Raw genomic sequence first — 26,687 nt, 5'->3', positions numbered from 1 at the left:
CTGCCTCCAGCAGGCACAGGCAAGCCATGGGAGTTTGCATCAAATCTGCCTCTGCTCCCACCTCCCTCTCATCCCCATGGCAGTTCAGCTCCCTGGACACTCCCCACTCAAAACTGCCCACAGTTCAGCCCCTAATTCACACAACTCTGCTCTGAGTTGCTGCCTTTCCTGTAGTCACAGGGCATCAATGCAGTCTTTATCTGTTGTCCTTCTCAAACAGCACAGCACATCCTGCATCCTTGCCTGTTAACAACTCTGCCTTCTGCTTCATTTCTGGAATAGCTTCTAACTCTTTCCTTCAAGCCAGATTCATTAACCAGCTGCTGCAGAGCTGTTTGCCTCCCCCAGGTACTCTGTGCATGTCATTTGTTAATGACTCATCTCAGCCTGGGCTCATTGCAGACGTCCCCCTCCTTGTCCCCCTCCTTTTGCGGCACCAAGCCCTTCGCTGGCACAAACACACAAACAGCTCCATCCCCTCCAATACCCCAGTCCCTTCTCTGTTCTCTGTCACCATCAGACATGGGACAGCTTTTTATTCAAAGTGCTATTTCCTCCCTTGCTCCTTTGCTGATCAAAGGCAGTGCAAACCAAAGCGTAAATAAGATCCTCACCCCCAGCCAGGCTTTGAGAACAGCAGAAACATAAGAACAAACTCAAAAACTTCCAACCACGTCAGCAAAACTAATGTGACTCCTGTAACTGGCAGGGAATAAACACCAAGGATACCAAACTTACATCTACTTCCTCAGCAGACTGTGGCTGGATGAGGAGCTAAAATGATTCCCAAAGGCATTTGTATTCCTCCTGCCACTTTGCAGGACTGATATTAAAAATGGAAAGAAAAGAGGACCACAGAGCCTCTCCTCACTAGTGAAATCCAGAGAGGAACTGGATGACCAGCACATTGCAGCTGTCCTCACAGCAAGCCAGAAACAGACCCAGTCCATCTCCATCACACAGACGTGGGCACACAAGGTCCACCTGCACCTCCTGAGAAGCTGCCAGCTGAACACTGAGAGAAGCTGAAACAGGAGCCAATACTGCCACTGCTTGAGAAACAGTTCCCTTGAGTTACAGGTGAAGGCTTCGTGCTCTGGGCTTATCCACTTAGCATCCTTATTGCATTTCTAGGGGGAGAGAGAGAGCTGGTAAAGAATCAGAAGCCTGACCAGAATCAGAAGTTTCTGGGGCTTGGCCCACAGGAAGCTGGAGGGAGGGTATTCAGATCTTCCTCTCCAGATTAAAAGCTGTGTGCCTGCACTGCAGGAGAAGAAAAGGAGAGGGATTTATTTTCACAAGTGAGCAAGTCCTGTGACTGAGGACTGCAAACACGCAGATGGCAAAGAGTCCTGGTAGCAATAAAAGGAAGGCACGTGTGTTGCACGAGCAAATGCAGGTGACAGCTGGCTGCAGGACTGGAGCATTGTCACAGTCCTCTGCTTAAACAGCTCCCCTGCCTGCTCAGGGAAAGAGCTTCTCTTTACAGAAGTGAAATGCAGGGGCCAAACTACAAAGCAGCACTCTGCTAGATGCAAAGGAAGGAACTGACTGGCCTAAGAGCTCAGCTTATGAACCTTCCACAACCAGGCATCAAAGCTGTTTAGGCTCAGGACACGGGGCTCAGCTACCAGCTTTGCCACAGGTCCTTCTGCACAAATCTGGACAAAGATGAACTACTGACAAAACATGAAGAAGCTTTCCTGTCTCCCAGATGCATCAGAGAGATCAGTCAGACCTTTGGTCAACATACACCAAAAATCAAATAAAAGCTCAAGTGAATAAATGCCACTGCACAACAAGCCTAAAACAGCCTCAAAGTCAAGACTCCAGACTCTGACATGAAATCAGCATTTTTAATTTTTTTTAAATGTGCTTTTTTATGAATTGCTGTTCCAATGCTTCCCCCTTAAAAAAAACACCCCACACCTTGCCAAACCAGGTGCAAATCACCTGAAGTTAGTTTGTAACATATAAAAAAAAACAACCCACAAAACAAAGACTGAAATGCTTTAGAATCACAACAATGTACAAAAAAAAAAAAAAAAAAAGGGAGGAAAATACAACCTGAAAGTGTTCAAAATTCAGAAAGACTAGTCAAGTCCGTTGCTTCAGCAAGGGGATGCTGCTGCGACCCCTGCCAGTGGGTCCTGGGCCACCAGCCTGCCTCGATGCCAAACAGGCTCCTCTCCCACTGTTGCCAGCATCCAAGGAAGAGTGAATGCATTACCCTTTGAAGGTATCAATGGGGGAAACAACACTCAAGCAGCTCTGGGAGGTCACATCACATTCAGGAGGAATAGTCTCTAGCATGCCCCTAATCACTTGCAAGGTCTGTGTGAAAGAGCAGCCTGCTTCCTCCTCATTGTACTGATGCCTCAGAGATGCAGAACAGTGCTTTAAATCTGTGAGAGATTAAAGGGCTTAGTAAGGGCAGTAAACAGACAGTTAAGTAAACAGCCCAGCACTGGAACTCATCTTCACAGAGCGAGGTAGTGTGAATTTCACCCCAGTTTAAAATAGACAGGGGTAGCAGAAAGGCTGAAGACTTCCATGTAAAGCAGTTCCTGGCCTAGAAATCTTCCTGTGCTCCCTCTGGGATTAAAAAGATCTGTGTTGATGGCTTCCTCACTCCCAGCCTGGCTTTGGTAGCCACACTTCAACCCTGGGATTCAGGTGCTTGCTATAGAAGTTGTCCCATGATCTCATTTAGTACAGCAGCTTCCTCAAGGTTAAGCAGCAATGAACTGGCTGGGAGGGAGCAAAACGGTCCACAGATATTTTGGTTTTTTCCTGCCCCATTCCGTTAGTCCCTTTCTTTAAAAGTCCCACTTGACAGGACCAGAACAGGGACACCCTGAAAACTCATAGGAGCTGCACAGTGTAACTTAGCCAGGTGCTGCTATCTGGGAGCTGTTCCAACAGGGCTTTTACTTGCCAGCCAGGAAGGGACTGGCCCAGAACCCACTGAAAAAGGAGACACAGTCCCTTTTTGCTCCTCCTGTTGTCATTCCTAACGACTGACATTTAGATGGTATGTTCTAGTGACGGCTGGAGACCAGCCCTTTGACTTTGGACATCTTCTTTGTGGGCTGCCTTTGTTCTGTGTGTGGAGGGCACTCTCGCTCTACCAGCTGCTGTTCCATCTCCTGTGCCGACGACGAGGCTGTAGCTTTTAATGTTTTCTTTATGTTTGTGACCTGGCCAAGAAGAGACAGTGAATCAGCACCTGCTTCTTCCTCCCCTTGCCGCAGACACTCTGTTCATAAACATATTGAAAAACCCCTGGAGTATGAGAGTGCAGATTATAGAAGAGACTCTCCCAGCATGTTCTGCATTTGAGTTAAATAAAGGTAATGTTTTATCCTCATTTACAGGCAGAGCTGATAGCATTTCCAGTCTGGAACAACTAGGGATTATTTTTTTTTCCTAAGAGACAATGGTACAATATTGTACCACCCTTCGGTCTGGCTGGAGAGAACTGCTACTGCCTTGGTGCAGTAACCATCTTACCATTCTGTTGGCCAGAAGCAGGAAGGAGAAAGGAGACAGTGAAAGAAAAATTTACTCTCAGGACAAACTCAAAAAGAAAAAATGCCATTTGGTCTAGCTGGCTACCTGAGACACAGGTATTTGCTAAGAAGCAGGAACTCAAATTGGTTTTGTGAGAAGCAGCAGTAATGTTTCTGCTACTCTGGCTGCTAAGGAGAGATCCAGCACTACACACCATCCCCCTGGAACTCTGTAGGGCTCACCACAAATACAGGGAGCAAACCTTCAAAAAAACCCCAAGGTTTGGGAGTCAGGTGTACCAACTCCAAGCCAAAGGCATCTCACAAACCAAACGTGCTGTGGATGCCGATCAAGCCGCCAAGCAGACGCAAACATAAACCTGCAGGGGAGGATAACCCCTGATGCAGTGTCTCGGGAGGCCCATCCCCACCTTCCCAGCCGCCAGGGTCGAGGCTCGGGAGCAGGGCCGGACTGGAGCGCGGACTCGTGCTGCCACCTAACGGCGGGAGCGCGCCAGGGCCCGGCCCCACTCGGGGGAGCCGACTCGGGCACTTCTTGCAAAAGCAATTGAAACTCCAGAGGTTTTTAACTACACTTCCAGGTTTAACAAAAAGTGTTTTTGACTTCCTGCCTGCCTTGTACGAAGGGAACAGAGTTGCAATGAAGATCTGTGGTAAAAGCACAGTTTTCCTAACGAATCAACACAGGAAACTACAATTAGTGCAGTCACCTAGCCTAAATTTATAAAAATTTATCAAGAAAAGTTCCACTCTGCTGGATGTTTAAAATTTGTGGTCTTACCAGCACTGAGAAGCAGATGTGTTTTCTTTCTACCCCCTGCCTGATTTGCATGATTGCTAGCCTTCTTCTGAGAGCTGTGACCATCAGCCAGGCATTACCAGATTATTTCCTTCAGCAAACAAACATTGATCCAACAGCACAGAGGCCTGACATGACTCTGTACCCACCTCCATCTCTACCTGCTGCTGGGTTCGGTGGTGGTTCTCTTTGTACTGGTTGGCCCTAAGCACTTGCTGCTCAATTCCTAAAAGGACTGCTTCACAGCCATCGCACCTGCAAGATACAAACCATGTCAAACAGTGTTTACAAGTTCTCTCTGGAGCAGCTCAATCAGGAAATCTGAAAAGTCACACTCATCTAAAAGTTTAAGAGATTATTAAATTTTTACTTCCTGCTTAGAGTTGCAAAAAGCTGGCAAGAAAAAGCTTTGCTGTGTACTTGATGCATTTTTCAGCATTCTCTGGAGAGTCTGTGTTACTCCTACCATCAGAGAGTAAGTGCAGGTTCAATGCACTCTCATCTTCCTTTTCAGTCAGAATTACAGCTTAAACAGGATGGAATACAGTATTCAAATGTAAAATTTTAAAATTAAAGAAAAAGTAGTATTGAGACAATCCTCCTGCCTGTTAAGTGTTCAAATGACAAGAGCACTCAGCATGGAATTCAGAACTGGAGAAGACAAAAAGGTCATTGGCAGTGGGTTCACTGTTACCTTCCAAACAATGCTGCAAGGTCCTGGAAGCTGCCAGAGCCCTCCCACCGTGATGGGACTCCGAGAGAGTCAGAGTAGAGAAGCAAAAACCTGCCCTCACCACAGGACAGCGCATTTGCCCAGCAGTTTAATTAGTTTTCATGCACTCATTACCATAGCAACTAGGAAGCAATTCCCAGTTGGCTCAGGACCTGCCATGGGCTCCATAATCTATGGGGGAATTTCTTTAGGTGGGAAGGGAATCCTACAAAAAGATGAGAAACAGCTTCCTGGCAAAGGTACAAAGAGATAATACCCCAGTACCACTATAGCTGCAGACAGGCTACATTTGCAGCAACAAGAGAAGACAAAGCTCCCTGAAATTTCAAACTTGAGGAGACGTCCCATCCAAAGAACTGCCATTCTCTAGAATTTGCCCTCACAATTCTCACAATGAAAAAGGCTGAAAAGTAACAGTTCTGTCTTCATTATCAAGTGTAGCAGCCCGAAGGGATGCAGCTCCCATCACAGAACCATGAGTCCAGTTTGGCACCTCTTTCTGCAAAGTCCTCAACTCCTCTCTGGGGTTCTGCCATGTAAAAACTACAGTGAGAGCAGAAGCTCACAATGTGGTACAGTCTGGCTTGATACATAATACAAACTGAATCCCAGATAGGATCTTGGAAAACTTGCCCAACAGACTCCTCCTCCAAGTGCCTACTTATAGCATGAGACTCCTGATTAATGGAACATGGTGAAACTGAGCCAGCACTTGAAACTCTGAGGGGAAAACCAGGACAAGCTATGTACAAGGAACAAGGAGGGTGGAGAGACTTCCTCACCATTCCTGGAGTGTTTTGACAATGTTACTGATGTCTTTCTTCTGAATGTCTCTGCCGATACAAAAATCCACCTCTAACACCTGGTTTCGTTGATCCAGCTTCCCTTGGATAATGTCTGTGTAAACTGCTTCAATAATCAGATCTTCCAGCTCCCTCAGATTCCTCATATCCAGGTCCTTCAGCAACACAGAATAGGGAATGCACTAAAAACAGCAAGACCAAGAGTAAGTTAGCAGTCCTAGAACCAAAATGAATGGCTAAGTCTCAGAAGGCCGAGACTCAAATGTTTATTGTATCCTACACTTTGACCTGCAGGTGCAGCAGTGACTGATCATGGCAGAACAAATGCTTGCCAGACTATGAAATATTCTGACACAACTTTGGTAATTCCTGGAGCTTTGGTATAGCACATTCTAGAAGAAAAAAGGTAAATGGGATTGTAGAAGAAATCAAGAGTGTTGCTTAATTTTCTCTAGAACAAAAAATCAGTGTTTTTAAGACTGATTCTCCATCTCCAGCAGTGAAAAAAGTAATACAAAGTTTCCCAGACCTTCCTGACCAATCTGCACATCCGTTCAGACACCCCCACCCTTCACCCACGGAAGTCCACTAAGTTAATATCCCAAATGCACCAGGAGAGAACACTGTACCCTACAGGTACTTTCCCAATACAGGGTATTTTTGTGAGTACTGCAGTGTGACACAGCTCCATTGCACTGGAATGGATGCAATTTTCTAAAACCAAACCGAGAGACAACCGCTGTCACCCCCCACACACCTTACCTTCATTCGGGAAGCCAGGCTTACAATCGTCAAGTGCTTCAGCTTGTTTCTCTGAGTCACTGTTAATTCAGGCAGGTTATCTTTGTTTGCTGTTAATGTCAGAAAGACAGGATTCAGGACTTTGCTTTGAAAATGACATAATCCAGGCTGCAGAACTTCAGGCTAACTTTATGCTACACTACACCCTGGAAGACTGAACACCTCCAGCTAATGTGGGTGCTGATGGTGAACAGAACTGCTGCTGCAGAAGAATTGGCCCACCCAGGGAGAGAAGGGGAAAAGTTAAGAACAACTTGGCAATTCCATTCTTCTCTGCTTCTTTAGTAATTCTGGTTCTGGAATTAGAAGGTAATTTACAACTGGTGCCCTGACAAAACAGTTGGTCAATGGCTTTGTCTCTACAAAGTAATTTTTATTTCATTAACAAGCTGACAGAAAAAAATCTTCCCCCTTTGCTGATCTGGTTGCAAATACAGCTGGTTTTATTTCTTTGAAGAGCTGCAGAATTTGAAGTGTAAAGTACCAGGCTAAGGAAGAGAAGAGAAATTATTAATCTAGATGGCCACACTGTCACTATATTATATCCATGTGCCTCATGAATATTTAAAAAGAGAAAGGAAACTGGCAGCTCTCCAAAGCTAAGAAACTCTTTAAAATACCTACTTTAATGGAAATTAGTGTTTCATGGCCACTCAAGTTCTCCCATCTATCCCACCTCATCCCATGCTCTACATTTTGACTGTTTTAGCCCTTTCTCTTTCTTCACTCGAAAAGGAAGAATGAACTGTACTATCACACACTGTGACACAAGAGCCATGGACAGCAAACACATCCTCTAATCAGTCATAGAATTCATGAGGCTCATGTTGCTCCACAGACACTGGAATTTCCAGTCCTTGCACTTACAGATGTCACTTCTCCTTACAGGAACTAGATCGCTCATCCACCACCCTGAGAACCAGCACTATGACAGAATTATTTGTCACGCTCTGAAATGGTCTGAATGAGGCTGCTACCCACAAATGAAGCATTAAATTGTAGCAGAATGGAAGCATAAGCACCAGAGATAAAAGCACATTTCAACAGATACAAAGATGATTCACACATAGTCTTTCCAAAGCTGTATAAAAGTCATTATTTTGACTGGTGTTCTACCTAAGAAATTATTCATTTTGTTTCATCAATGCCGTCATGGAATAAAACGTTATCTCACAAACCATATAGGTTTTTTATAAATAACGCAGAGCAATTTTGTCTAGGTTTTCTGCAATTTCTATAACTGGTGTCATCTAAATTTCCATAGAGATGCCTGAAATTTCCTTCTACAGAGTTAAATGGCCTGTGAACATCAGTGAATTCTGCTGCAGACCAGTTCAACCCAGTGCTGCAGTCCCATCCAAACCAGTAGCACACCACAGTCTCTAACCCTTCCTTTAATTTTTAGCAAGTAAAAAGCACACATGACCCAGATCCCCTATGGACAATTCTCCTCCTAAGCAAGTTCTCCTCCTGGATGCTTTCACCCCCCACACTACACCAGGCATCTACGAAAGCAAAGAATTGCCTCTGACAATCCTAAAGGTGATCCCAGTGCCACACTCTGCAAAGGGGCAGCAGTCTCTTACCTACATAGTCCCGGTACGTTCCATATGCAAACAGGTTCAGCAGCTGGAAATAGGCAGCATTGGACCCCTCAGCAAGCTGCATGGGGAGAAAAGAAATGTCACATACCATGGGCAACACAAGCCTGACAGGCAGCTTCTCCAGAGAATGGTTTAGTTCTGCACAGGACAAGCAGCACCCAGGAAAGTGATTATATCCCAAGCTGGACCCTTTCCAAGGGGTCAGGAGCAGGAAATTTCAGCAGTTTTAGAACCAAGATGATACAGCCATTTCTATGCACTGGTACCTAACTCCAGTTTGGATTGTCAACTGCTCTGTGTGGCATCGTGGGAGGCAGAAGGAAAAAGCAAATCTTAACTTCAGCTGAGAACCTCCAGGGCCAGCTCCTCTCATCAGGTGATGAGCAAGCAGGCAATGGTGATGGCTGGTGAGGAGTCTGTGAGAGCTAGGACAGCTTAGCTGCAGAGCCACCACAGCTTCAAACAAAGCAAGCTGGGACACTGTAACTGGAGGGCATTTGAAGGTAAAGATCTTCTCTTGCCTACAAACACCTCACTGGAATAACAGCAGCACCAAGCAGTGATTTTTGTTGATTGAGTTTTTAATACCATTAGCTGCACACAAACCCAGGAAAAAGACACTGCTTGTGATTTGATGCTGAATAACCATCAAGGTGCTTTTATGCATATTTAAGAGCCTGTCTGGAAAGCCAAACTTGCTGTACACTGTGTTACTCCAGCTGCAGAGATACTCAACTCAGATTCCTTCATTGTGGCAGAGGCAGGGGCTGGCAAAGCATTCTCAGCAAAAGCTCTGGAACTTACTTTCCACCTTAGTTTGAAATGGTTTGGATTTGGTTAGCACCCAGGCCTGATACACTAGACATCTGCTCACAAAGACTTTTGGAGAGCACTGAAGTTCTGCTTTCCAGGACAGTAAAGAAGTAGAAAGGGATTTTTTCCTTGTTGGCTGGCAAAGTGCCTTCTTAAAACTGCTACTGTGCTGCTGCCAGGCTTTTGCTGTGTTAGCAATTGCCTTAAGGTAGAAAAGCTTTATATAGGTATTCTTTAACATCCAACATATACAGGCAAAAGCAAGGTCAGCCTCTTATTCAAAAACATCTCTCAACCCAGGTAAGCTGCACCCATAAGAAATTCACCCACGGGCTGCCTGTGGAAACTTCTGAAGACCCCTTATACTGGGAGTGCAGAAGGAGTATTAGAACAAAAACTCAACTCTTACCTCTTTCACATTTGTTAACTCCAACAGCTCTCCAAAGACATAAACCCCAGGAGCTTCCAGCACTTGATTTATAAGAGCAGTCAGAGCTGAGCCACTTGTTCCTTTGGCTAGTAAAATGAACTGCTCTAGAAGATTGCAGGATGGCTTCTGTTCTCCTGCCATTCTAGGTTTTCAATCTGTCAGTAAAAGAACATTATATTAACACATCCTTTCTCCTCTGTGAGTTCTGCCCAGCAGGGACCAGAAGGTGCTCAGCACAGCAACATCTCAGTGCCAGCAGAGCCAGGCTTCCCTTCAGCACTCAGGGGCAGGCCAGAAACCCAGCAGGTCCAACTGCTGATTTAGCTGGGGAGCAAGAATGACTCCCACAATGTCTAAGCAAAACTCTGTCTCTCAGTTCCCTAAAAGGATCTGCTCCTGCAGATCACTTCTGATTGGACAGGAGTTCAGATTTCATACTGTTCTCAGACTTTTCCTTCCAGTGATGCTGCCAAATAATGCCAACTGTAAAGATGCTTATTGACACACTCGACTGACTCCTCCTTCCTCAGCTCCACACCAGCAGCTAACATCATTCCCTACGAAGGACTGATGCACACTGCATGCCCACACATCCCACCTTTCCTTTGCCTCTGGTATTGATACAGTGTGTATCTGTCATTCCCACAGCTTTCTGAGCCCAAAAGGCAAAAAGAACTGTGGCCTGTAAGCAGCTCCCCAGTCCGCATTGTGCAGTTCAAGTATTTTGGGTTAACTGGAAAGCTTTAGTGATAAAAAGACCTTTTCTACAAAGGCTCTATTTAAGTCTCTGTAAAGAGAGGTCTTTGTCTGCGGCTGCTGCCTGACATTTCTGGTGTGCATGTTGTCTCCCAGCACCAACGTGCTGCTTTTGAAATGTAAACCACTATTTATTAACAAGTTCCACAAAATGAGCTGTTTGTTTACAAACAACTAAGACAAAACTTCCCAAGCATGTCATTCAGAAACCAAACAAAGAACTTAGCAGATAAGGGAGGTTTTGTGTTGTGTTTGTATGGGATAATTATCAAGCAGAGGGTAGAACCTTGATGAAAACCAAACACCAGAGAACCAAACAGCAGAGAACCTGTCTGGTTCCCTGCGTAACCCACATGGGCTGGGCCCACATGCACCCTTGTGAGGGGAGCACAGTCATACAGAGGTTTCACCAGGCCTAACCAAATTAAGGCTTGTGAAGGCATCACAGAGAGCTTCCTGTATTAGTCAACGTCTAAAAATACACTTCACTCTGTTCTATTACACCTGCAGGTACAAGTGGTCTCAACTGGAGTGGGCAACCTTTAACACTCTCCACACAGAGATATCTCAGCCCCCGAAGTCTCTTTGGGGTTCTTTCCATCAGAGGCACGTGTGCAGCCTGGCTGAACAGCACCTCAGTTCTGACTGAGAAATCCCTGCACTACAGAACACTCAGTGTGCCTGCCTAACACATCAGCGCTGCTCTCTCTGCTCACGGAGAAGGAACACAAAGAGAGGACAATTTCCTCAAGAGAGAATATAGGTTGACTGTGCTGGTGATGAGATTCAGATTTCACAGTTCTATTGTCCTCCCTCACAGGTAATCAAACCACACGCTGGTGCATGAGGTTACAAAAGACTGGCTGGCTGTACCCATGCCCTGGTGAGAAAGGAATGCCAATTCTCTGCCCCTTTGCAAGTAAACGTTCGGAAACCTGCGGTGCTATTGCAATCTGTGTGCACACCCGTATCACCGGGAACACCTCGCTGCTTCCACAACGGACTCACCCCGGTGAGAAGTGACTGAAATACGGCAGACACTCCAACGTGGCTTGTCCAAAGACTACAACAACCCAAGCAGGGGGACAAGCCGGGCTTCTCTCGCGCTCAGGCCTTTCTAAGGTAGCTCAGGGAGTTTCAGGGCGGGAAGAGGCCGCAGACCCTGCAGCAGGAAGGCGGGGGCTTCCCGGCCCTGCCGTTCCCCCAGACCCCCGGCAGAGCCCTCTGGCCCCACCGAGCCCTGCCGCAGGGGGTAATTTACTGAGGGTCCCTCGCCGCCGCCCCTGTTGCCCGGAGGCGTCTCCCTGCCCCGGCATTACCTCTCCGCTCCGGGCCTCGCGTCCCGCCGCTCCCGGCGCCGAACCCGCCGCGCCTCAGGCCGCCATGATGGCGGCGCCGGTGTCCGCGCGCGGCTCCTTCCCCTCGGAACGCGCGGGCCGCGCCGAACGTTCCGGCCGGTCCCGGGCGGCCGCGGGGACCGCGACCCCGCATCCCCGGGACAGCGGGATGGGACAGCGGGCTGGGCATGCTGGCACCACAGAGCCATGGTCCAGCAGCCCGTGGAGCAAACTTCACTCGCTTATGCTGGAACAGCTGCTCTGCTGGGTCCCGAGCAGCTGTTCCAGCACAAGCAAGTAAAATTCCTGCCTCTCTGTTTGGGGATACGAGGTCCTGTGGCAGCATCGCAGGGGTTTGCACCCCAAAATAACCCGTGCAAAGGGCTGCTGTTGTAAGGCCACTTCGTGATTAGACTGAATGGTTGCACGGCACACTGGAACAGACTCCCCAGGGAAGTGATCGTGGCCCCAAGCCTGGCAGAGCTCAAGGAGTGTTTGGACAACAGTGGCACAGGGACACAGTGGGATTCTTGGGCTGTCCTGTGCAAGGACAGGAGTTACGCTCGATGGTCCTTGTGAGTCCCTTCCCACTCAGGATATTCTATGATTCTACCAGCTGAGCCTCTTGGGCTAATCCTCCTGGGAAATACCAAGAGATGGAGTGAAGATAGAACTGATTTTAAGCTCCATAGAAAATGGTCCATACAAATGATAAACCAAAGGGCAGAGCTCTGGCTGTGACATGAGGGAGCAGGGAGGGAACTGGAAGGGTTAAGATCCTCCCCAGGGCATAGATCAGGAGCCAAAAGATGCTTGAAGAGGTATCAGAAACAAGAAGGAATCGGTGGTTGTTAACCTCCCGAGATTTGTAGGCTCATCCGTGCCATGTTGTGAATAAAATGTGCCTCTGTTAAAAATCCTTCAGCCAAGAGCAAAGTGCTTCTGACTTTCAGTCAGCAAGTCCCTGAAGATCAAATCATGGACCAGCACGGTCAGAAGGGGGAAGCTTTCAAGTAATGAGCATCAGAAACTATTAGGAAAACTGATGGGGCTTAGCCTGTGTCTCAGAGCCATCCACAGCAGGTCCCCAGGGTCCCATCATCCATCACAGAAGGGGTGTCAGACAAGTGCAGAGATGCAGGTGTTGGAATGCTGTTGTGACACTCTGGGCTTCAAAGCAAATTGGATGTAAAAAACCAGGCCCTGTGCAATAAGGGAACTCAGCCAGGGCTATAACAAGCCAGTCAGTAATTTACTTAAGCCACACTTAGCTCTCATTTGCATAGGGAGGGAGAATTACCTCTTTAATCACATCCTAACCAGGCACTTCCCCACAGTTCCTGTTGTCCTGCAGACACACTGAACAGTTGCCTTGGACAAGCAGTGTGTGGCTTCCTTGTCCCAACACTCACTAAAGCTCAAATTCCAGGCTGAAGTAGAAATGGAAATATATGATTGTGAACTATTTGTGAGGATTGGTTTTGCAACCTTTTGCTAGAGCCTGTGGGTAAAAATCATCTGTTAGCCCCATGCAAGTCAGCCAGGAGTCCCTGTCCTGATACCTCCCAGCTGCTGACAGCCAGCCTGGCTGGCTGACCTGGACTTTAGAGGACAGTGTCAGCTAAGCTCAGCTTTTGGGATGGATTTTTTTTTTTTAAGAGGAAAAATATGTGGATGTCCAGCTGTCTCATTCCCTTTTAAACAGCTATTGCAACCTCTTGCTCCACCCACGCAGCTCTCTGTGTGCCAGGAGATGTTAATCCATTTTATCTTTTAATGTTGGCATTATCTCTTGACTCACCCCACCTCTTCCCCTTGTGATTCTGCAGTCCAGGTCCCTTTTAGGCAGCACATAATTCACCTTATTTCCCTGCACTGCCACAGTAATGTCCCCAAGCAGTGGGGTCCTGGACCCCCAGATTTTGAGGACACCTCTCACAAAGGAGAGGGCCAACAGTGAAAATACTTTTGTGTTTCTTATATTTTTCCTTGTGTTTCATTACTCACTTGTGCATGCTTCCATGACTTTTCATCCATTCATTCTCACTCCCTGCAGCTGCCAGCACACACCTCCAGAGCATGGTGGAGGGGAGCTCCCAGACCCTAATGAAAAGTTTCCAAACTCTCTGTATTTCCCAGGGTCCAGGACTCAGCTGCTTGCTGGACTCTCATCTCAGTCAAGCAAGGAGTGATGTCTGGGTGGTTGCAGATGTGAAGTTGCACAACCTCTTCCATCAAGTGTGGGGTGGGATGAAGCCCCAGTTTACTAAACTATCTCCCAGTTATGCTGCTCTGCAGAACAGCAGCTCCTTTACCTGCACCTTGGGAGAACAGCTGCTGGGGAGGCAGAGAGCAGGCTGGAGGCATCTTCTCGCTTGCAGTGGTAGCTCAGAAGCTGCCACACCTGCCAGAGATGTGAAGGAAAAGTTTTCAGTTCCAAGTGGCACCAAGGGATAGAAGGATTTGCAGCAACTTTCTTGCAAACAGATTTTTAAGATTATGTGCTTGAGTGCTGTTTGTGTTAATGCAGCCCAAGGACTTTGAGAGATCCCAGGGTTTTTGTCACTCTGAGTCGTGCTGTCACGTGTTCCACTGCTGCTTGGCCCTGCACTACTCACACAAGCTTCACACTTCAGCTATGAGCTCTTCTATGAGTGATTTTCAGCAGTTCATGAATGAAAGGCTTGCACCTCCCTGCACAGCAAAGTGAACTTGGGAATTCTGAGACTTGGCCAGGAAATGCAAAAGCTTCAACTTGAAACTCCACAAACATCCCTACCCCTGTGCTAAAGAAGCCCTTCAAAGCTGCAGGAGCTCCTTTCCATGAAATCCATTTGGTCTCTGGCTCCTTCATCTCTGAGGAGCCTGAATGGAGACAGGATTGAGCTCCTCACGACTTCTGTAAACCAGCATATCCTACTTCCACATGGCAGGCTCGTCCCTACATACAACCATTTGTTTCTGCCTTTTTCAGGTATGCTTTTGTCTTGCTTGCCTTTTCTCCTCATCAGTCTTTTCTCCTTTGTGATCTTTAGTCCCTCCTCCTTACAGAGAGACAGAATGCAATTCTACAGCCTAGCTAAAATCCAGGATGAACTCTTAATAAAACACAGATATATATATTTGTACAGCTCACCTCTGGCACTCTGCCCAGACTCAAAATGACCCTTCATACACTTAAACTGATGGTGGGAAATTGAGCATGGATCACATACATCAGGCACATAAATGCTGCCTATTTTTATTATTACGATCTCTTATTGGTATACTGGCAGTGGCCCTGTCCTTATGCATTAAATGCAGCCTTTATTAATGCTCACATTCTCCACTTTTGTACAGTGGCTGATTTGGAGGCAAGTGGAGCCATGAGTGTACTGATGGCACCCTGACTGTTCACTGGTTCTCTCTTGAGGACTTGGTTACAACTGCTGGCTTTATTTTTACCATGACTTAATGTTTTTATCAGTTGCACTCAGATTGTTAACAGAGGGGTTAATTTGCCCATGTTAAAGAGCAGCCTGGCTCCTGGGATGTGCTAACAAATCTGAGACTTTCCTCCCACAACTGACTCTGCCACACAAACATAAGGGCCATTAAGATGATTAGAGAGCTAGAGCACCTCTCCTATGAGGAAAGGCTGAAAGAATTTGCATTGTCCAGCCTGAAGGTTCCAGGGTGACCTTATTCAGGCCTTTCTGCACCTGAAGGGGCCCTATAAGAAAGCTGGAGAGGGAATTTTTACAAGGAGATAAGAGTTCTAGTGATAGAACAAGGGGAATGGCTTCAAAATGACAGAGGGCAGATTTGGATTAGATATAAGGATGAAATTATTTACTGTGAGGGTGCTGAGGCACTGACACAGGTTGCCCATCAAAGCTGTGGATGCCCCATGCCTGGATGTACTCAAGGCCAGTCTGGGTGGTCTTTAAGTCCCTTTCAACTCCATCTGCTCTGTTATTCAAATTTCTGCAGCACAAAGAAGGCTGCCTTTGTTTCAGGAGGTAGCACACTATTTATTTTAAACCTTCCCCACAATGCTGGTCCTTTTGGTTTTGGCCTTGGTACACGCAGAATCACAGAACTGTTGGGTTTGGAAGGGACCTCTGGCGATCATCCAGTCCAACCCCCTGCCAAGACAGGGTCACCTGGAGCAGATGACACAGAACTTGTCCAGGTGGGTTTTGAAGGTCTCCAGTAGAGGCTGCTCTGGGTTTGGGCACCCGGGTCCCCAGCACATCCGAGTCCCAGGCCGGAGCTCCGCCGAGCAGCCCCAAAGAAGAAACCTTGGGACCCCCACTGCCTGCGGAGAGAAGCGCCAGCGGCTCGGGGCTGTTCGGCCGCCGCCCGGTGGGCGCTGACCAGACCCGGGGCGGCCTCTCGCCCCCTGAACTGCTCCCCCAGAGGCCTCCCGGGCGCGGGGACCGCCCGCTCCCCCTGCCCGGTCATCCTGCGGCGCCTCCATCGCGGCCACGTCAGGCCCAACCGAAGAGTCTCAGCGACCGCTGCGCACCCACCCTTGAATGAGGGAGAGCGCTGTTTGATTGGTCAGTGGCGCTGTCATTCCTGCCCCAGAAGGCGGGGCGAGGAGGGACAACAGCGGTTGATTGGTCGGCGCTGCGGCGGGCGGCCGCTGGGGTTGGTTGCGCCGGGCAGTGGCGGGTGCGCGGGAGGGAGGGGCGGGGGGTCCTGAGGCTCCGCTGTCACCGCCGCGCTCCCGCCAGGCCCGGCCCAGCCCCGTCCGCCCGCCCGCGGCGCGGCAGGACCATGTCGGCCACGGACGAGCGGGCCAAGGAGATCCTCCGCGGCTTCAAGTTGTATCCTCCGTGCGGGGGCCGTGAGGCGGCGCGGGGGGCGCGGGGATCGTCGCCCCGCTGTGGCGAGGCCCCTGGGCGGGAGGGGGGTTGCCATGGCAACGCGGTTCTCAATGGCGTCCGCGCCCCGGCGGTGGCGGGAGGGTCCCTCAGGGCTGGGACCGGCCCTGAGCCGGCTGGGGCGGGGGACGGGGAAGGAGGCCCCGAGACGCCGGGGCCGGGGTCCCGTCCCCGCCCTGCGGGGTGCTGTGGGTAGGGGGTCCTCGCGGCCAAAGTCCCGGACAAGGTGGCGGCGGCCACCGCCCCTCCGGTCCCTGCCCGGCGCTGAGAGGGGCTGGGCCGGGGGCAGCGGCCCCGGGCAGCAGGAGCCCCCCACCCGCGGCGAGGACAGCTTACAGAGGGCAGGTGAAGTAGCTCTGCGCCAGGAGGATCTGATCCCTTTCCCTCCTGCCTGCGCTTAAGCACCTCTGCTTGGAAAGGAAATACCTGGTCGTCAGGTCCAAGAGCAACTAAACACCTTGTTCCTTGTCATACTGTGAGGTACTGGCACATGGGTTGGTCGTGCAGTGTCTTTTATTGCTGACGTATTCTGCTTGTAAATGCCTTTCTGTGCAGCTCGTTTAAAAACTTTTCATGCTGTGGCTTTCAAGAAGCGTTCTGATTTTATGCCTGTGGTACCTGGATGTGAATTTAAAGCTGATGAAATGAGATAGTTCTGAGCTTCCAAGAGAGGTGAGAGCCTTTGTGCACCTTCCAACCCAGGATTTCAGCAGAGAAAGGCTCAACCAGAAGGCCCATATTCGAACTAAGGGTGTGAGAAATAGAGTAGCTTTGTTTTACGTGTGGTATATTTTACTGAAGTAAATTGTTCTAAGCTTAGAAGGCAAATGCAAACTTGCTGTCTTGACCTTTAGACATCAGAATATTGTTCTGAGTTGGCTTATATTTATTTTTTTACAATAAAAAGGACAGAAGTGAAGGAAATATCCTCTTGATCAAAACCTATTATTTCTAAACAGCGTGGTAGGGATTTTTTATTCTGTGAGATGTTCATAATCTCTATGCCAGCTGTAGCAGGATCTGATTTTCTAGGTTGGATTTAGACAGATAGCTTTTATCAAACTATAAGCAGATGCTTTTCTTAACTTTTTATAGAATCATTGCAGTCTCCCCCAGCTGTTAGTACTGCATCTGGTTCCTTTGCTTCTGCACTGGCACTATTGACAGTTCTTTGTATTTATGAAGATGTAGTATTCTAGCTGTCAAAACCTAAATTAAAAACCTTTTGTGCTGGTAATTAGAAGAAGAATAAACTTCTGACAAGAGCAGACTAAGCTGTTGGTAGAACTGAGGAATGCCTTGAAAGTTGAGCCTAGGGAGCAAACTTTACAGTGCTTTTTGCATATGTTTGTATGTAGTCTTTATTGGATAGCAGAATTTACATAAAGGCCTTTGTCCAGCTTTGAATGAATTAATACATTTTGTTGTTTGCTCTCTTAAAGAGAAAATGCTTTTTGCTATTTGAGAGGAAGGATGTCAGACAACAAACTATGATCTCAAGCAGCCGTAGCATGGACAAGGAGCTTTATTAGAAGCACTCTGCAGTCTGTGTTGATGTGTCTCGAGTCTAGTCTTACTTTATTTGTCCTTTCAAAAAAAAGAAAAAAAAATCACTTCTGACAGGACAGTTTAAGTCAAAATTTGGACTGCACTTCTCCAAAAATGTGGTAGAGTTCATTGATAGTTGCCATAGGGGCTGTGTAGTACAAAGTCTGGCAAACAGGAAAGTCTGGAGAAGCATTTCATAGCTGGAACTTTTTGCAAGTTGAAATAGTTGGAAAACGTCTATGTTGCCTTTAGTAAACCAGAGGAGAGGCTGAGCAGACATTCCTCATTTGTGAGGAAGCCTTGAGACATCATCCCCACAGGAAACAGCTCATGCCCAGCTGTGACCACACTCCCTGCAAGGGAGGCATCAGCTCACACTTCCCATCAGAGCCAATTGCAATTTAGAGATGCTTTATCTTCCACCACCCTATTGCTGCATGTACTCATTTAATTAACAGATAGAAATGTGTTCTGAAAAACTGTTCAGTTTATACTTTGAGTTCCTAAAAACTTTTTCCTCTGCTCCCACAAGGGAGGGAGCTCAACATCACCAACTTAAGCACATCATGCGACCTTGGCACTTCAAACTGAATTTGCCTTTAGCACAGGAGAGGAGCATGGCATTGCATGCAGGGGCTGTGTGCAGGGGATTCCTTGCGGGGCAGGAACAGTTGCTAGGGCCAGAAGCATCACTGAGGAAGCAGGCTTCCAAAATAATCCCTGATTTTAACACAACACCAGACACTCTAGCTGGAAGTCCAGTTCACATTGAGCAATCAGAGTTTCCTCAAACAATTCTGTTTATTTGTGGTTCCTGAGAAGGGATTAATTACAAGCTTTCCTACTCATTGGGGCATGCTGGATGATTGGGGCATGTGGAAATTAAATTATAGCCTAAATCCACCCTCTAATTTCAATGCAAAGATAGGTTTTCCTTCCTCTATGACACTAGTGCAGAAACATGTTGTGACTAATGTCCCAAAATTCAAGCCAGGAACATTTATTCCCTCTTCTCATGGATTTTGCTATTTTAAAAATATTAAAACCAAGGGAAATATATTTGATGCTTTCAGGAAAATGAGAACATTGTACTTTATTTTACTTGTGCTAAGAATTTTTATGACACCAGTTAAAATTGACCAGTCCAGTAAATATGGTGCAGAAAAATTTTGAAAGCAGACAACAAACTTGAGCTTATCACTTGTTCAGGGACAATATTTGCTAACAGAGCTTGTAAGTGTGTTTGTCAACAAACTGTTCTGAAGGCACTTGCCCAAACAGCAGTTGTTACACCCAATATAACATCTACAGGTAGCTTAGTGCTATCAAAATACACTTGTTTGGCTATAAGAAACATGAGTCCAGTTCATAACTGAATATCCATTAATGTGAAGTATTAGCCAAATCTTATTTCTGCAAGTATTTATGCACATCTGGTCCTGTGATCTCAAATGCATGGAATTAGATTATGCCTTTGTTTTTTCTCTGGAAGATGGGACAGTTACTCTGTCAAGCTACAGAAGAGCATTTTACTGGACTCTCACCCTTTCAACACATTCTGCAGGTCTTGTTCTGTCATTTAATCGTTAGTGTGTACTATTTTTTAAATGTATGTATTTAGCATCCTTTATCAAAAGAAAGTAACACCAGTGATGTACTTCCCCAACAGTCAAAGTTCAGGGTTGTTTTATTTTGATGACTCCACCTCAACAGCTCCCTTAACAATTTATGGGTTGCCTCTTTACCTTTGTTCTGAGAACAGCTAGCACAGAATTATTTTTCCAAAATGTGCTAGAATAAGGACCCTGTGCAGTTACCCTGTTTAGTTTGGTGTGGCAGCATTTGGAAAGCATCTGTGCTGTAGATTAGAAATATCCAGTCACAGTTTGCAGCAGCAGATTCACATCTGTCTCTTGGGGGACCACAGTCCAACCTCTTTAAGCAGTTCTTTCTGTGAGCTTTTAGTCAGAACAGCAAAGAGGAGAAAACCCAAATGAGTTGGTTAGTTCTCATAGGATGGTTAAAGTGCTGTGTCTTGCCTCTCAGCACAGGAGTAAGGACATTTGCTATTTTAAATCTTACAAGTCAAACAAGATGTCACCTATTTATTTGCTTCTGTATAGCAGAGTCTTATCAAAATCTCTGTAGTATTAATTGTCCTGTAGCTGTTTATTAGTTTAGGGTAAGTTTTTCCATGAACTTCATTTTAAGGCTGTGCAGTCGTCTATTCTTCAAAAGTCCCCTGAAACAAGGTAATACAGAGAACATAAGCAGGAAGAGACAATATTAACTGGCAGTATTAACTCCAGAACACTTACAGAGAAACTCGTGTTTGTGGTCGGTGTAAACACACGCCTGTAGCTCAAGCACTCCAACACTTGCAGGGAAAACTTCTCATGTCAAAGTCTGGCCTACTTTTCTACTGTCCTCAAAATTCCCTAGGCAACATCTTCCTAGCTCCCAGTGCTTTTTCCAGCTTTATTCTCACCATTGTTTTTCTGCCTCTCCTTTCTAGCAGAGCATTATCCTATTTGAAAGATAGGTAGAGCTAAAGTGAAAATATAGTTGTACCAGAATCACTAAGAGCATCTATGAACTTTATATTACTCTGCAGTCCAGGAAACTTCCAGCCTCAGCCTGGTCTGCTGTACACACAGGAACTGAAGTCAATGACAGCCTTGTCCATCAATTCCTAGAATAGTCACTGAAGTTTGAACTAGTTTGATGCAGCAAAATTGAGAAATCTAATTGGAAGCAACATTGAAATAAGTTTAAGAAATAATTTCATTGTTAGGCTGGTATGTGTTGGGCAGCTTATTCATTTGAAATGCTTACCTGCTGCAGTGTTTACAGAACTAACAAGGTAGCAGCTTTAATTGGCTTAAAGATTCCCCTTTGTTTTGAGGTTTCCTCTGTGCACTTCCTCAGATCTCACCCTGTTAGACCCCTTGCAATGGAATAGAAAGATGAACCATCAAATTCATGTGTTAAAAGGAGACACTGGCCAGGCAAAAGAAGGAACAGCACTTCCCAGAAGCTGGGACATGTGCTCTGTAGAGACCCAAAGCAGAACTTGCATGTAGCTTGCTCTAATGCAATTTTAAAACACCCTAGAAAACATGAGTTTGTTCTCCCTCATCCATATTTCTGGTTTTTTGAGCCCTCTTACTTTATAGAAAACTTAAAATACTGTAAGAGCAAGAGTTGTCCACATTCCCAATTAGTCTGGCTGGAACAAGGTCCCACCCTGAAACAGCACAAACAGTGCTGTTTGTTTCAGAGACCAGTTTCACACAGAAGCTTTAGGCAGGTTGTAGTTGGTAGCTGAATGTCATGGCAGTCAAGGTACCTTTACCATATCAGAATTATTTGCAGCATTGACAGAAGCTGTGCACTGTGCAATGATCTCTAGCTCTGGCATGCTAAACACAGTTTCATCATGTTCCTTATGACTGAGTCATGAGGCACACCTGCAAATAAAGCAAGAGCAATTTTACCAGGTTTGGTTTTACCTGCCTGATTCCCAAGTGAACACCAAAAATTTCATGTCCTCCCCTTGGTAACTTTCATTGAAAAAGGTGTAAATGTTTAACTATGCTTCACCTGTGATTTGCATTACCTTGATATCTGAGCTGCAGTCACTTGTCTGCTTGTCAGATTTAATGCAATCCCTTTGTAGTGTTGGGAGTGGGGGTTTGTGCCCATGACAGTGGAAGGGGCATCACAGGATACAAATGAGTTGCCAGGTGCCACAGAGAATACATCTGACATCAACTTAAAAGGGGAAGTTGACATTGGAGTTCGGGTTTTCCTTTTTAATCTGCAATATTGCCTTAGCACTTTGTAGTTACAAATTTATATCTAAGATTTATCCTTTGATCTCTCCAAAGCCTACCCATCCAGCATTTTACTGGAATTACAGTTTCAGTATTTTTAATTACCAGCTTAGTGCCAACCTAATGAAGTACTTAAAATAATGCAGTTGTCATTAGCAAAATTATTTTCCCTTGTTTCCTTTGTATCATATTAAGATATCAGTTACTCTTTGCATCCTTGGAAGTCATTGGTGCCATATGCTTCAGCTTTTGTTACAGTATTTGAATTTCCATAGAGCAGAAGATAGTAATTTAATCCATCAAGTGGGAACTGGTAGAGCTTCTTCCCCCTGCCACCCCCTGCATCTTCACAGCCAACATATAGGATAAAAGCCAATCTTATACAGATACAGAGAAGCAGGGGAGGTATCCAAAAATCTTCAAATTAAACAGATACTGTTCAGAAAAGGGTTTTTTAAATATAGATATCTGATGTGGCTCTTGTGCCTCTGGCAAAAAAACCCCCATTTTCTGTTAGCTAAAGCAGCCTTAGTGTGTGGAAGCTGATTTGACAAGTTTATCACTGAATTTAGGTTGATCCCAGAAAGAATGTTGAGTCAAAATTTTACTTGAAATTTGTAAGATAGCAGGCTACTATATCTCTTACATTTATGTAAGATAAGCCTCTCTCTTTCTCTAAGCTGAGAAATTAAGGCAACTTCAAATTTGAGCTCAGAGTCTCCATTAAAGATAAACCAGTGTTTCACTTACATCTAGCAGTCAATGTCTGTATAGAAGTAGGAGGTGTGCTACATTCCCAGGTACAGGAAACAAGCAGAAAACATGATCTATCAAGGTCTACCTGGCAACGTGGGATTTTGTCCTTTCTTTCTGCATATTAGTATCAGAGTTTATAAAACTTAGTTATTTAAGCACATGAAAGGTCATTTTTGCACATCTGTTGCTTTCACATCTAAAGGAGCGCATAATACTTTTAATCTAGATACAATAAACTGCAGTAGCAAGCACAGAATATTAAAAGCTTTTCTCAAGTGCTGCCTTTTTGTCCTGAGACCACATGGGGAGCACTCACAGAAGCAGGTTTGTCATTTGTGTGGCATCACTCCCGGAGCAGGTTGAGGGAGTGTCCCCGTGCACTCCTTGGGCATTACTGTGAGGTTTCCAAAGCCCTTTGGCCTCATGCCCAAGCAGACACAGTAGGAATACTGGGAGGCTCCGTCTGGAAGACACCTGACAGCAACCAAGGTTCTCTTAGGAACCAGATCTCAACTGCACATTGCTAAATTCTAGTTGACAGCCAGGATTTTCAGTTGTGATTATGAACTCAAAAATCCATTGTCATATTTCTCCTGAACAGAGTTCTCACTGTGACAGAAATGTTATGTGTGGAAGAGACTTAAGGGAAACAGTATCAGATTAGTTCAGTCATGAGTGAGCCTTTGAGTTGATTTTGTTCATGACTAGAATTTTAGACAACATTCTTCTGGAAGAATGGCAGGCTTAGGTAAAAGGAGGAAGGAAAATATTTTTTTTATTTTCAGTCAGCATTTGGGATAGCAGTGCACAAAAGAATAGTGTTATTAAATTTATCCTGTACTGAAAGGATTGTAACTAACTAGGAGCAATATTCTTCCATTAGAGATTGGGAGTGCAGGGCATTATACTTTGTAATTCTACAGAGGACTATTTATATGGGTTGGTCTGTGTGCAACACTGTCCATAACCTTCATCTACTCTGCAGTAAGTCAGAAGCATATTTGGTCCTTGGGACAGCTAATTATATCCATCTTTTCCTATTTATCAAGACAGCAGGGAAGATCATATACTTTACTCACCAAGAAAAGCAGATTGCCTGCATGCCTCTTTCCTCCTCTTCACATGACCTAATCTAAGCTTTTTGGAAAGGAAGGCTACACCTGCTTGGAATCAAGAGTGCATCTGATGTTTTAAGTATCAGAAACTGTTCATGATGGTTTCTTGCATTTGTTTGCACCCATGAAACAGTATCTTGTTTTCCTGCTTAGTAACATTGTCTACGTCATTCCTAGTGTTGCCAGTTCAGAAATAGTAAATGCAGTGAATGAGGCAGTAGAATGTTTGGAAAGGTGGAAATTCAAATAAAAAAGGACTATATTTTAATGTAGGCACACCTAAAAGAGTGCAAATGTTGACAGCTTTTCAGCTTTTTGTGTCTAATTTCTCCACATTAGCATTCACCTTCACATGAATGCTTATAAAGACCACACTTTGAAACACCAAAGTAATATTTTATAAAAATAATATCTGTATCCTCTGTAAGTCTAGCTTTCCAATAAGTAAATTTTATTTCCTTATAATTAATACCTGTATTGAAAGAATCAACTTGTGAGTTACAGCTAATTGTATTTATGCATTCTGTCCTCTTTCACAGCAGAAATAAGATATTCTGTTGCTCAAGCTGAAAAATATATTAATAGATTTTTATTGAAACTGCAAAAATCTGATTTAATATATTCTGAAAATTTGACATACAGCTACAAGCATGTTAAAATAATAAAATTTAAACGTTAGTATAAACATAACTAAATTTTATTGACAGTGGAAGCTATAAAAGCTGCTTGGAAGTAGAGTAGAGTAATAGAGGTCATTGCTTTTTTTGTCATTTCAGGGGAGGTTTCATTACTCCGTCCCCACAATAATGTTATTTTTTCTGAATTCCAATGCATGCTAAAGCAGAGAGATGCTGTTTGGGGCACAGACCCTCCATCTTCCAGATCATGGTGACCCTAGTGACACGCTCAGAGGTTCACATTACTGTAGGTCACGTTACTGGAGCAGTAGAGATTGATCAAAGTACAGCATTCAGAAGAGAATAATTTTGGACAGGAGGTATTTTACCTCCTCTCAACTGGTTTGGAATAGAATTGTTCCCTTGTACTTTCTGTGTTTTGCTGTAGTGCTTTTCCAAACAACTCTCTCTTTTCAGACTGCCGTACTGTTGAACACTGTGTAAAATGTTGGGATAGTTAAACTGTCAAATCACTAGTCCACACTGCTAGTTGAAGCACTTCTTATATTCTGGAGATTCCAAAAAAAGAACAGTATTTCTGATATGGAGTCCTTGTTTTTTGAGAGTTCTGCTTCAATCTGCATAAATCCCCCTTTATTCCTCTTCTCTGCATCCACTTTGAGCAGCCTCTGGTCCATTTACGAGATTGGTTTCCTTCTGCAACTGCCAATCATTCCCTCCTGACTGTATTTTCATTTTGCTTTCGTTCTCCACTTGGTCTGTACGCTCTAAGTTTTCCTCCCTTCCTCGGAAGAGACAAGATAATGAACTTGTTTTCCTTCAATAATCGTAGCCCTGTCAGTTTTAAGTGGAAAACTAAAAATTGTTTGATGTATATTGCAGCATGTGATTCTGCCTGCATAGTACTCCAGAGAAAAAAACACTTTAGTGTCTCAGATCCATGTGATATCTCTTATCCATTAAATAATTATATCTGATTCTCACTTTGGTCTTGTCCTCTGAGAGGGCCACTGACATCCACCCAGGTATTCACATCCTTACTGATTCCCTCAGCTTGGCATTGAGGGTGCTCATAACCATTTTCTGCCCTTTTGTGCCTGGAGGAAGAGGGTAACTGGCAGTCAGGATGTTCTTCTTGTTTAGTCAATGCTTCTGGCTCTGGGGCTTGTACAGTTTGCAAGGCTAAAGCGTGGCCACTTCTCATGCAGATATAGTCCAAGTTAAAGAAACAACAAGCAAAACTGAAATATTTGTAGCTCCAGTGACATTCAGGCCAATACTATGCACAGGGACTGTATATCCAAGGAACCATTTAAGCTAAAGCCAGGAAAAGTATAACTTATGCCTCTGCTGTGCTGTGTCAGCAAACAGGAGATTGGCATTTGTCATTGTGGACTTTATAAAAGTGCTTGTTGCAGCTGTTTCTCTGGCTGATTTGAATTTTTATTTTGTTTATTAGTTGTAGAGTGTGAGTGCCAGGGCTAAATGCTGTTTTATATAAAATCTCAATAAGATTAAATCCCCTTGCCATTCTGTAATTAATTTCAAGGATATTGTGTTGTTTTCCCAGAGAACTTGTGATGATCTCTAGATGCATTCCTGGTTACAGAACAGCTCTGGATCGAAGCAGTGAGAATGTGCTCTGTGTGAGATACTGTGGGGCAGTTAAAGGTTGCAGAGGTTCAAAAAAAGCATCTAGTGCTTTGAGTAAACCACCTTTAAGAGAACTTCTGCTCTACCAACTCCAGTGTCACATTCCTGCCAGCACAGATCCCACTGGGCAGAGCTGGGGGACTGAACAAAATAGCAGATCTGTGTTCAGCCAGTATTACTTCTGCTGCAGTAGTTAGTTTTCACTCTTGTCATAAACAGAAACCCTTGTAGACTAATTACCAGATGTACTGCAGCAGTAGCACTTGTGCCCTGAAGGCTGCAATTGGCATTTGCTTTCAAAGCTGTGTCAAGAGGATCTTTTCAGGATATCATTCAGTTTTGTCTTTTTCCAGCATTACTTGTGAGAAAGGGCAAGTGAGCCCACCTGGAAAAGGAAGTTCAATTGTCTGGCCTATTTTTCTGAAAATTACACAGAGCTGTAATCTCACCTGGAGGGAATACACACCATTTTTATGCCAACTGGCTTGGGCAATATGGAATTTGTTGGTGCCAGGAGTTCTTGAAAGGCTGTAGCTCCACAGTGTAAATGTACTGCACTGGATAAAGCACTGTCTGTACTTCTCTTCCCAGTGTCAAAGAAGAGGTGGCTGTGTTGTTGGAGAAAGCTCTAGTCTAGGTAAAACCACATTGTTCATATGCT

General features: G+C 45.3%; 2 protein-coding genes across 2 annotated transcripts in view; one reads left to right on the top strand and one right to left on the bottom strand.

Annotated features, from left to right (window-relative positions):
* Window positions 1–1,842: 1,842 nt before the first annotated feature.
* COPS7B (COP9 signalosome subunit 7B) lies at window positions 1,843–11,717 on the bottom strand. The gene is made up of 7 exons (XM_063407989.1): window positions 11,592–11,717; window positions 9,496–9,671; window positions 8,256–8,331; window positions 6,631–6,719; window positions 5,848–6,050; window positions 4,482–4,587; window positions 1,843–3,200 (listed from the first exon to the last, which is right to left on the bottom strand). The coding sequence occupies exons 2-7, from the start codon at window positions 9,655–9,657 to the stop codon at window positions 3,042–3,044; spliced, it is 795 nt and encodes a 264-aa protein (XP_063264059.1). The 5' UTR covers window positions 9,658–9,671; window positions 11,592–11,717; the 3' UTR covers window positions 1,843–3,041.
* A 4,508-nt stretch (window positions 11,718–16,225) lies between these two features.
* PDE6D (phosphodiesterase 6D) overlaps window positions 16,226–26,687 on the top strand; it is a 32,836-nt gene continuing 22,374 nt past the window's right edge. Inside the window, exon 1 of the mRNA XM_063407855.1 lies at window positions 16,226–16,423. Within this exon, the coding sequence (XP_063263925.1) occupies window positions 16,374–16,423 (50 nt within the window). The 5' untranslated portion in view covers window positions 16,226–16,373. The remainder of the gene's footprint in view (window positions 16,424–26,687) is intronic.

The sequence above is a fragment of the Prinia subflava genome, chromosome 11 (assembly GCF_021018805.1).
Source record: "Prinia subflava isolate CZ2003 ecotype Zambia chromosome 11, Cam_Psub_1.2, whole genome shotgun sequence".
NCBI lineage: Eukaryota > Metazoa > Chordata > Aves > Passeriformes > Cisticolidae > Prinia > Prinia subflava.
Note: the sequence above shows the minus strand (reverse complement) of the source record. Positions and strands in the feature narration are given on the sequence as shown.